Source organism: Lytechinus pictus, chromosome 3, assembly GCF_037042905.1.
Source record: "Lytechinus pictus isolate F3 Inbred chromosome 3, Lp3.0, whole genome shotgun sequence".
NCBI lineage: Eukaryota > Metazoa > Echinodermata > Echinoidea > Temnopleuroida > Toxopneustidae > Lytechinus > Lytechinus pictus.
Window position 1 is genome coordinate 3883159 of NC_087247.1, and position 12494 is coordinate 3895652.

Sequence of the window (12494 nt, forward strand, 5' to 3'; positions counted from 1 at the left end):
TACATAATAGAACATGACTGCCTAATTAAAAAAAAGTGATTTTTTTTTTATTCAATTCTTCTTCTGTTTTCGGATCGGTTACTGTATTACATGAATACAAATGAGAATCAAGAGACACCAGTGAGAGACACGAGACACACCCGAAGTCTAGGGGATGACACAATAGCCTTACAGAGTTATCTCCTAACAGTTTCAATGGAAATTAGCACCCCGGCCTTCCTATCCTTTGGGCTTAATGCAGCAATGTACTCAATTTTCTTATTGCATATGTAATGATAAAGTAACATGAAAATTGTTATTAAGAATGCTACTCGGATCACATGACGCGCATGCTTCGAATTCGTAACGAATTCAGCTTCTTCTTTGCCCATATACGCTATAAGGTGTAAGTCTGCAGGCACAGACCCTGATTGAAACTTTGATCAACAAGTGGGTCTCCATGCAAAGACTAGCACATATTAATTCTGCTGTTTCAATTGGGCCTTCATTACAAATAGGCTGCTCATTAACAGCAGACTAATAAGGTGTTCCTGCAAAGTTGGGATTCGAAAATAAAGAAATAGTTATATCAGTAATAACAAATTATTGAACAAAGTTGATAAACTTTTTTTTCAGAAGAGAAGTTACAACAAAGATGCAGGAATATCATGAATTGTATACTTCTCTCGTCAACTTCGACTTGACGCAGACGTCAAAATGTGGAAGGAAGAAACTTAAATTTGTCAATTATGTGTATTATGTGGAAGAGCCGTGGTGTAGTGGTTCTGACTCTCGCCTTGTAAACAGAGGGTTGTGTTTTCGAATCCCACCGCGGTCTAGCATCCTTTGGCAAGGGATTAATCCACACTTTGCCACTCTCGACCCAGGTGCTAAATAAGTACAAGGTAGGATGTGAAAGTTACTTATCTTTGAATTTGCCAGCACCATTATGAGGCTGCGATGAATGCAAGGAATGCTCCCCAGGGAGTAGAAATTGTGCTTTTTCGTGCGGGATTGAAATGAATCCAATGACCGGGGTAATAATATGCTGTAAAGCGCTTTGAGCCGTTCTGGGAAAAGCGCTATATAAAAACTAGCTATTATTATTATTATCATTTTCAGGATTTGTCGATTCTTCTGTAATATAACACACGATAACTGTGTATAGGTCAGCGGCGGATACAGATAGGGGCACATGCCCACCCCCCCCCCCCTCCTTGAGAGCACTAAAAATATTTGTTAGTGGAAAATGCCATGCACACACAAGTGAAGACCTTTGGGATGGCTGTTAAAATATTTCATGACATAAATCGCCATGGGGAATCGGGAATGAAGACCTTTTTAGGGAGATTTTTAAATTTTTTATGAACAAAAATGCCCCCATTTTGCAAAATCCTGATAAGCCTACAATAATCACAGAGTTGGCCCCTTAACCCTTCATCTGCCATTGCCGCAATCAGTATCGCACCTGCAATTATTTTCATAGACATGTGGTGGATTAATTTGAACTACACTTTAACGGAATGAAATACACCTTATCACTGGCGGAATCTAGAAGCTGCTACGTACGTCCGGGTGTTATCATGATCATTAGTTCTCGCAATTCGAAGAAATTGGCTTTGGGGCTACCAGAAATTACATTACAACTGCATTCAAGATGAAGGAAACAACTGAGGCTAAGAGTGCATTGATACCTGAAATAATGATGATGATGATGCTAGCAGTCATATTTCATCCATCACACATGCAGGTATGTGAGACGTCATCAAAACTCAAGTCCGAAGAAAAACAATATCCGAGCACGCAGTAAGTGTGATGATTTTGCACTTTTGCTCTGTCAACTGCAAGATCAACTATACTCAACTGACGTAATTGTATCAGGTATTCGGTGTTTGGGACAAAAAACAAACATTTTGCTGATTGTAATGGCGATATTGAAAAGTAATGTTGCGGTACCCATGATTGATGAACCACGTTAAGTGATATGAACAATATCCATTATCGGAAGTAATCTTCTTCTCGTCACCTTACCAAACTTATGAATTCCGGAAACCACTTTCGGTAATTTCTTTTCGGAATGCACACTGATGTATTGGACACATTAATGCGTAATTTTTTTTCATGCTTATATTTTTACATAAATAGTGCAGATGTTGTAAGACTTTGATGGATGTTGTTTTCAGAGTATTGTACACCGCTTCACAATTCGTGGTTAACTTTCCAATCTTATAGATTGTCTCGGCCTCTCTCATTTGGAAGCAAGATCTTTCATCTTTGGTTTAGAAATGCTTCATGATCTTGCAATTTATCAAATCATATCTCCACTAAAGTTCGTGGCAGTAGATTCATGATTATGATCGGTAAATTGGAAAGGTTATCATGAATATGACAACATAAAGAGTCCTAGACTTTTTATCGATGGGTTTTTTTCGATGTTGTCCCACCCATTGGTTCACAGGATCCCTTTATTAAGCCGTTGCACTTTGGATGACGTAAACTCTCGGCAGCTGAGTCCTTGCCCATGCGGACTTTTCCTTTTCTTCCTCCTCAGCATCTTTCCAAAAGAAATCCTTCTCATCCTCGAAACAATCAGTGTAAAAATCCACTTAATATTTCATGAATGACGTCATCGGTTTGTAAAGAACACAAGCATTTCTCATTTCCTTGACTGTGGCATATAGAGAGTATTATCATCTAATGTATTGATGAGATGTGTCACCTCTCCTCTCCAGTTTTTTACTGTTCCAGGAAACATAAACAAGTAATGACTAAATTATTTTTCGCGTAGGATAATGGACAATACCTTAATTTTCGAATACAAAATGTTTGACGATCGACATTGTTAACCATTGAAAGCCACGACACTGTTAAAAAAATATTAATTTTTACCACCACGAGGGTAATTATGTGTCCAACCAATTTAGGGCACTGTTTTACCCAATGCGGGAAGCATTTTGTCTAGTAACATGAGTAAGGTTAAAAAAAATAAACAGCAATTACTTTAGAATGGGCAAAATTTTAATCACACTGAATAAATAAAAATGTCCAAAAGAAAATGCCCAATGTTGGTTGGACACATCATGGAGCACTTTATTACCGAATACTTTTTAGAGTGTATGAAATATGTGTCATGAAGTATAACTGACGTTCACTATTTTCCATTATTTTTTTACAATATAATGTGATGAAATAAAGGGTTTGAGAAGGTTTTTTCTTAGTGTAAGAGTTATTCCATTTATTAAGTCTTTTTTTAAGTAGTTTCGTCTGTGGTCTTAAAACACTGTTTTGCAGGAAGGCACTATTAACCAACAAGACATTGTAAAATTGAATTTAACTTTTGGAAGAAAATAAGCAAACTTAAACTAAAATTTAATAATTCACAAATTCATATTAACAACTCTAAATAAGAAAATTCTGTACGTGATCACTTTTTTGGTTACAAAACTTAACACTTTAAAGCCCCCAAAATAAATGTGTTTAATAAATAAAATCACGTGTCTCATCGAAATTATTATGCATAAATTATATGGTCTATTATCACTATCACTACTGTCGGTATTATTGATACATTATACACTCTAAAAACAAATCTGTCAAAAATGACTAGTTAATAGGGTCAGCTGGATGCAAGTGTTGTTCTAGTCTAATTTAACTATTTTCTAGTCGTATTTTACTAGAGCAGAGTTATTTCTGACTACAATATATGTCAAAAATGTGACTAGACATATCAGTTGCACCCAGCTGACTACTGGTCTAGTCAATTTGACTGATTTTTTTAAGAGTGTACATGATGGTTGCAATGGGATAATGAAGAGCCGAACTACAGGCTATCTACGCTTTTGTAACATCTTGAGCAAACAATACAACGTGGGTTCCAATATTCCCGTAATGCAATTCAGAGCTTGAAATGCTTGTTCACCTGTCTCAGAACGATTGCATTGTGCGTAATAATGTAAGTGACAAAATCTTCTTACATTATGTTATCAAATATCAACCCATATGATTATTTCAATGAATTATGTTTGCGTTCAGACAACCTTCAGGCATAATGAAATTTGATACGAATTTATATTTGATTTAATTTCGGTTAACCGTAAACCATTAGATTATACCACCGGGTCGGATTCTCGCATTACTTGGCTAAGTTGGCTTTCGTTGAAACGCTTCCGATTTCATATCGACGTAACTTCGGACTTACTTATCCCAAAATCAGACAGGAAGATAAGTATGTCGCACTCATCGATATTAAAAAAATGGATAGCGCTCGTTATATAATGCTGCACACATGACCTTGAAGCCACATGAAAAGTACTCTATGAAGCAATTGACAGTATAAATTATTATAACGTCTTTGGGGCGGGCCATACCAACATTTGAGAAACAACACAACAAGCAAACGCACACACATGAGAAAAAGTGTGTGCGCGCTTCACAATCTAGAGTATAGTTTTAAGTGTTTCCGATGGCGCAAAAGAGCGCGTATAGTAATTGCTCTATCATTTTTGTTTATATCGATGGTCGCATTAGTAAAATATATTGTAAGAAGGCGCATTGTGGGAAGACACCACCCGTCATGAAATTACCCGACGAATTTCATCAAGTTTTAATTATATCACTTTGTTATACTTTATGTGACCTGACGCAACTAATTGTTTCACCCCATCATAGGTGCATTCTATCGTGAGATTTATATTTTGGTATCTGAAATGAATTTTTACTGCCATCGAAAATGATGGAGAGGTCTTTTATCTCATATATATAGTCTTTAGATATGAATCGTCGTTGTTCGGGGTTGTTGAGCGTTTTCGATTGTTTTGTCATGCACGTTCATGGCATTCGTGCATATTATTACTTCCTTACATATTGGCGATTTGTTTATCAGGGTATGAAATATAGTACTCGATCTTAGCTTGTAATAGAAAGGGAATCATTGTGCTCTGATATTTCGAGAACGTGCATGAAAGGACAATCGCAGACAGAAACCATCAGACTTTGTCATATTTGATAAAGGATATGGAAATATAATTATCCTGAAATAGCCACAAGTGACGCAGAAGCGGTCTTTATGGGGAATGGAATTAATTATGGATTGGTAAGAATATAATAGAATTTATATTGAAAATCGGAAATCAATATTGAACAAAAAATTCCCTTTTTTACCCGGGGTAGCCACTTCAGCTAGTAGTTGATATTCTAGCGGACCCTACGGAACACAATATAATTTCTAGATGTAGCATATACAATCAGTAGGCAATAAACTGCTATAGAACCAATTAGAAAATAGCATATCCTTATTCATTGATTGTTAGATATCATTGCTTAAAAGTATTAAAATAAACAAGGGGGTGGAAAATGTTTACAGCGGAAGCTTTCCTAAACATGTTATATGTGTCATGTTTAGGGGGCGAGTTAGCTCAGTCGGTAAAGCGTCTGCCCGTCGAATTACCCCTAGCGGAAGACTGCAGCCTGCATTATGTGTAAAACATGTCCTTCCCTGTCCATAGATGCAGGTTATGTTACAGTGGAAATCACTCTGTACCTCGGATAGGACGTTAAATGGAGGCCCCGTGTAGAGGAGAGTCACCACCTTTGTACGTTAAGTACCCACTGCACTATTTGTATAAGAGAAGGGGGAAACCCCGGTGTATAGCGACTCACCTGCATCATCCCATTTGCGGGTCATAGTGATTCAGTTCGCTTTTCGCCTCCCAGGCACAGGTGGTGCTAAACACATAATAATAATCATTATAATAATAATAATAATCTAGAAGTTTGAAGAGAGTTCTCTCAATAGAAATTTTGCTGATTGTATTGTTCAACATAACCCTCTTCTCTATTATCTGATTCTTCATATCTCAAATATAATATAATATGCCTCAGCATGCTAAACCGGAACAAGTAAATGCCGATTAAAACATTATTATGGGACCTGAACCTCTGCTAAGTGTGTGCAAAAATATTAGTCACTCAACAAGTATTCTCAGATGGCACGAGTTAATCCAAATCTCGTTAAGTCGCCCGCCAGAAATGTGTTGAGGAATGCCCTTGCCAATGACGGCCTAACCATCCTTGCAAATTTGCTTAGGGGTTTAAACTTGGTTGAGTGGAAAATGATGAGCTAGACAGGGACAGATCTATCATTCCTTCTCTCAGATGGGTAAAATAGAATGTTTGGATATCTCGCCATAGAACATGCATTTTTTTAACAGGGAAAATCAATTTCCAGGTTTAAGTACCCCTATATATCATGCATGTGGTGAAGCGCCATTGCTCAGTGAAAGGATAATCTAACCCAAATTAAAAGCTGTTTTTATTGAAAATGAAATAAAACAAAAGAGCAGATTGGTAACTTTTCCAACGAAATTTAACGAATAATGTAAATTTCAAAAGTTGTGAAAATTTGATAGCTACCCCCCCCCCTTGGGTATTTCAAATTGACTGCACAGGTGATGTTAATTTGATGCAAGGGCTACTGTTGCCTGCATTTCGATAAGTTTACACACAATGGCTGAAATGTAATATTTTTCAAACGTAGATATTTTAGTTTTATGACGGAATAAAACAATATGTGATAATCGTCGTCTCGGGGCAGGTGTTCTTAAAGTAGGGAACCGCCAACTCGATCCTGATGATTAAGTACTGCCACGAGAAATCGGAGAGTAGTCATAATACCGCTTGTCACAATTAGGTCATTAAATTGCCCAAGTTGGCTTTACATATCACTTTAATGATTAAAGTTTTCAAGCAGCGATAATTTTCTTATTCCATGTCCGATTTTTTTCATACTTTCAGACCACCCCCTTCTCCATCTTTTACACAAATTCTATTCACAAAGTTAGATTGTTCTTTAAGAGCAGTTGAATGGTGGTCTCAAAGTCAAAACTAGTGGAATTATCTTCCTGGGTATGACCTAAGGTCGTTGGTCCTTTGGTGTCTTACTGTAGACATTGAATGTATTTCTAATAATATGAGCAACAACTTCAAAATTAGACTAGAATGAAATCAAGATAAGTATAAAAAGTAAGAAAAACTGATCTATGCGTATAAAAGGGGAAATATGATGGGCTTTGATGGTATGTGTTAATGGACTCCAATTTAATGAGTTGGGGTGAGAAAACCATTTAGAATCCTAATGGTTCTGCCACAAGTTTGCAACAATTATGTTCCTTTTCAGACATGATGAAACACATAGTTACACCAAGGAAACTGACTGAAGACCGATCAAAGCTATTTCGATTGGCATACCATTTGTCGGTTTGGAATCCGTTTCGTTGGTATGACTGTAGCACACTGCAAAAACTCTGGTGTTGATTTAACACCAGCCCGGAATCTATATATATCCACACCAGCGAAGTGTTAAACAACACCAGTTTCGTTTTGGTCTAACACCAGATAGGTGTTTGTACAACACCCATTAGTATTAAAACAGCATCGCTTTGATTCCAAACTGGTGTTGTTTCAATACTTCTCTGGTGTGGACATATATAGATCCCGGGCTGGTGTTAAATCAACACCAGAGTTTTTGCAGTGCACCGAGTCTGCCTCTTCCAGGTGAATGTTTCATAGCACTCGTAAGGCACAGTTTAACGCCGAGATAAGAACCAAAATAGAGAATGAACGTCCGCTTCGCTTCTTCAAAGGTTGCGGTTTAAATTGGAATATGATGAAAACGTACAATGTTGCGAGAAACGCATATGTCAATTAAAGCTTATAGGGGACGGCCTTATAGAGTGTGCTTTACATTTTATGAGGTTTTTGTTCGATTTACAGTGAGAAGTAGAGCTTGAATATCTGATAATTGATGATATTGGTCTAGTTCTACAAAAATAAGGTAGACCTTTGGATTGGTTGAGAGTTTTGTTTTACCCTTTTTAAGAGTAATGCCCATTTTATGTCCGCATATAAATATACATGATAAGAGTATCGCAATAAAATCCTTGAAAGAAAATGCCATCTTTAATAAATTGAGGAAGGATATCGGTCGATACTCTAATTTTCTAAGATTATAAATCAATCTCAGCGGTTGTTCAGGGAACAAAATTTATTTAGATTTTTTTTTAATCAATGATATTGCTTTTTGTCCATTATTAAAATCTAAAAATGTAATAATTATCCAAATTATATCAAATTATATTATTGTCCCTTTAACAAACCATCAATATATTTTTTCGATACGAGGAATAAATCTTCAGCATTAGCCTTGCCTTAACCCCATGCGTCCCCCTTGATATTAGTCTGGCAAGTATCGGGTACACTGTAAAAATATTGGGTAACATTTTTAACCAGCATGATGGTAATTATGTGTCCAACCAATTTGGGGCAGTATTTTATCCAATGCGGGAAAAATATTGTCCAGTAAGGTTAAAAAATAAGCAGCAATTACTTTAGAATGGGCAGAATTTTCATCACACTGGATGAATAAAAATGCCTAAAAGAAATGCCCAATGTTGGTTGGACACATTATTACCCTCTCTTTACCCAATATTTTTAGAGTGTAATAATATGAGCGACATAATGTAAGCTAGGAATAAATTAAAAGGTGTTCCATATTAACGGTGAAGAATAACAGAATAAAAGGGAATTACTCGGATATTTTGAATATACAATAGTGCTATAAAAGGTCAACAGTTACATTGACAATGACTAGGAACACCATTTTAAAGAGATAAAATTCTTACGAATCTAACGGAGGCAGTTTTTTTTCTTTACACAATAGGGCATTTCCCGAAGACAGTTGGTACCAACCGTGAATTGGTTACCACCAAGTATCATCATGATTGCAAAATTTTCTTTACAAGCTCCCTGTATATCCCACTGACAGTAATTTCCTTGCTGTGCGAAAACACATGAATATTATCAACATCGACGTATATTTGTGTTAGGGACTCGTCTCTTTGGATGTCAATAAATTGACCATGATCACGACCACATCAGTCACACAAATGAATCCGACTCTTGGCTGATCAAAGCTATTGCGTTATTTCAAACGGCGTATCATCGGTCAGCTTCAAGTCGGTTTCGTTGGTGTGACAGAGGATATGGTTGATTGGTATTGGTGAGGCGGAACGTCCATCCATGATCGGGATCATGATAATCGCCACAACGGACGCCCCAGTTCTGTGACCCATCCTATATTAATCAACCTTGTATGATCATATTCCGTGACCCATATAGATTATACTACTATTGATTAATTGTCATTGAGAAATCAATTATCGACATTTAAAATTGTTAGATGGATTCATTGTATAGCGTTTAGTTTTGCATCATTGTTCCTTTAATCATTCCGACGATATAGATGAGAGAAACGTTGTGTTGAAAAAAGCAATATTCAGCAAAATAATGGAAAACCATGCATTGATCCAGATTGATTTCTTTATATTATGTTTAAACAAGTGAAAATCAATAATACGGTTCCTAATTGATACAAAAATGCGAACATGCTTCACAATATTTGAACAGTTGTATTTCAAAAATTATTTTGATGTTGATATGCGTTTAATTGGCCCTACATATCTGCTGTAAATGTTCTCACTTTTCCTGAGGTGGAGCTAAAACATCGGTTTTCCACCATCACTGATATTTAGTCGGTGGGTGGAACTAGGCTAGAAATTATCCCGCGGAATTATGTTTGTACAGCCAGACAAGTTCAATTATGTCACATTAAGTTGCCTCAGGCGGGATGTGCGCTCTATGGTTTCATGTTTCCAAACAACGTCACATGAATGCACTTGTCTTGCTTAAAGTGTCCGAGCTAAGATGAAAAGGAAGTGACTGATTAATTGACACACTTTCTGCATCCTTTCTTGTCTTGCCAGCAAATGCATGGGAATGGATAAAATAAGGGGTGAACTCGGGATCAGCAGGTTTAGAGATCGTTCTATATTCCGAGAAAGGTTAACTCCCGTTATTTGGCATCGATGTCATTCCCGACACAGGTGTCTGAAATATCTTGCCTCAAAAATTTGGTTTGAATTTGCGTTAAAGAGGAGGTGCTTATTAAAGTGTAGATACATAGATATTTTCAATGTGATTTTTACGAAGAACCTGAAGAAGGCGATAGGCAAAAAACATGAGAATAAAACTTGTTAAATATATATTGTCAGCTGTTCCTTTTTTTGTAATGCCTAATATCGGGCCAAAAATGCTTTCAAACGATGAGTTGTGATACATCTGTATTGAAGATGCTCCAGGGAGATATAGAATTTGTTATTGAGTGACAGGCAAGATGACACCTGCTTGACAGGTTGACTGAAGGTTAAAGCATTTGGACAATTGGTACACACTTAATATGTTGGGCAACATACTATCCACTGTGTTTGATGTATGTAAGTAAAAAAAACATATATTTTGGGCAGTTATTATCCAATTTAGCCAATTTATTAGCCAATTATTAGTTTTTATTACCCTATTTGGACAGATTTTAACCAATAGTTGTGTGGACAGTATGTTGCCCAGGGTTGGTTAAGAGTTGGGCATTTTTGCCTAACTATTTTAAGAGTGTAGATGAGGAGTTTCAGACTGGTGCCATTGTGTTAATATCTTTACCCCTCGTCTCACCCCCCCCCCTCTCCTCTCAATTTCCCCCTCCCCCTTCTCAATTCTATCTCTCTCACATACACAAATACAAAAACAGGCCACATAGGCACACCCACACGGACACGCACAAAACATCGAACCCACTCGCCACTCAAGACATATTCTCTTTACCCACTTCGCATTTGGTATCTAAGAATGCCGACACGTTTCTTTAAAAAAAAGTGTCTAGCGTCTAGTAATGGAATAATAAGCTTTCCATGAGTGATATGATTTTAAATTTCAAGAAGAGAAACAATAGTAGTTCGTAAAAGAAGGAAAAAACGATACCTAAAGGCGTGAAAGGGATATACTGTATCCAGACGATGTTCGACTTCGTACCACCCATCAAAAGGAATACTCCTACGATACAAGAAGTGATAGTGATTAATTATGGTCGTGTTCTTGGGAAGGGAATCCAGACTGCATTGACTAGTATAGGTCACGTTGATCGATCAGCGTGCAAGTCACATCATCAACTAATAGCTTACACCTAGTCCCTAGGTGACACTGGAAGATCAAATCTAGTAGACCAGTGGCAACGTGGGTTCCGCCAAAAAACCTTATCCATTACCGATATTTCACGAATATACTAATCGGTTGTTTTTTTCTATAAGCCCAACCGTGGGAGGTTTACCATATTTTACCTTATATGTATCCTCTGTTATCGTAATAGATGCTCATCTGATTGAAAATGCTGTTTCTTCATGTCCAAACATGGAGCGTACTATGTATTAAACATGTGATGAAGATGATGAAATATAATTTACTTGCGGATTTCCATTCAAGTCGGCGGTTACATTGAAATCATACTGTTAATATATCACACCCAGGGGGCCACTTCCATTCACGAATGGATACCATGCGCGACCATGGGGTCTCGAAAAGCACCCTAAACACGTAATTTCCATATTCTGAAAATGCACCCCTTAACAAGTATTGGTGTGTGAAACGTACCTACCCTTAACAAGTATTCGAAACAAAACGACACTCTTGGCAAATATTCCCTGAAATGAACCCCTAAACAAGTACAGGAATGTTTTATTGTTACGGGTCCTTCGGTCGTCGGCTTTACCTTATTTGGTTTAGTACGACCCCACCTTCTACACCTCGCGCAAATCGGACTCTAAACACGAAGTGTTGGGGCAAAATGGACATCCTTTATAAAACATTTTTATTTTGTTTTATCATTCCCGCAAATTCGACCCTAAACACGTAATTTTCCTGGCGAAATAGACACCCTTTTTTCATTATTTTTGTGTTTTTGACACCCTTATCACGTTACGTACGTAACGTGCCCTATCGTGAAAAGGACATCCTTTTTACGTGTTTTTTGGGTCGCGCATGGTATCCACTCGTCAATGTAAGTGCCCCCCCCCCGGGATATCACACAAATCGACAAATTTCTATAGTTTGTTTGATATGTGTTAATATTGAATATAGAACACACGACTACTCAGGGGAGCGTTTCATGAAAGGATTTGCCAGACGTTTTATCCGACAGTTACCACAGTAACAGTGCCTCTCAGCCAATCAAAATCAAGGAAAGTTGTCAGATCTGACACCTTGTCGGACAAAAATTTTTGATGAAACGCTCCCCAGAAGACTGCATTCCTCACATTTTTTCTTAGTCAGGTTACAGTCACATCAATGAAGCAGACTCCGAACCGATCGATAATCAATACATTAGAAATAGGCTTATGCAAAGTAAACGCTTTAGTCACATCAACGAAACCGACTCCATATATAACGTTATTTCAAATAGCGTACCATGGGTCGATTTCATTTGTGTGACTGGAGCAATAGGGGCTTTTCGCACCGACACGCAGAACATATTCAAGAACACAGTAAATTTATTGAGAATGCCCGTCAAATGACAATGAACAGCTGTGAGCTCTTTGTCGAAAGTTGTGAATCGGAACAACAGTTTCGGAGCTGAC

At 37.3% G+C, this 12494-nt stretch overlaps 1 protein-coding gene across 1 annotated transcript in view; it reads left to right on the plus strand.

Annotated features, from left to right (window-relative positions):
* The first annotated feature begins 5063 nt into the window (after nt 1–5063).
* LOC129256020 (adhesion G-protein coupled receptor G2-like) overlaps nt 5064–12494 on the plus strand; it is a 50101-nt gene continuing 42670 nt past the window's right edge. The window contains exon 1 of the mRNA XM_054894329.2: nt 5064–5071. Within this exon, the coding sequence (XP_054750304.2) occupies nt 5064–5071 (8 nt within the window). The remainder of the gene's footprint in view (nt 5072–12494) is intronic.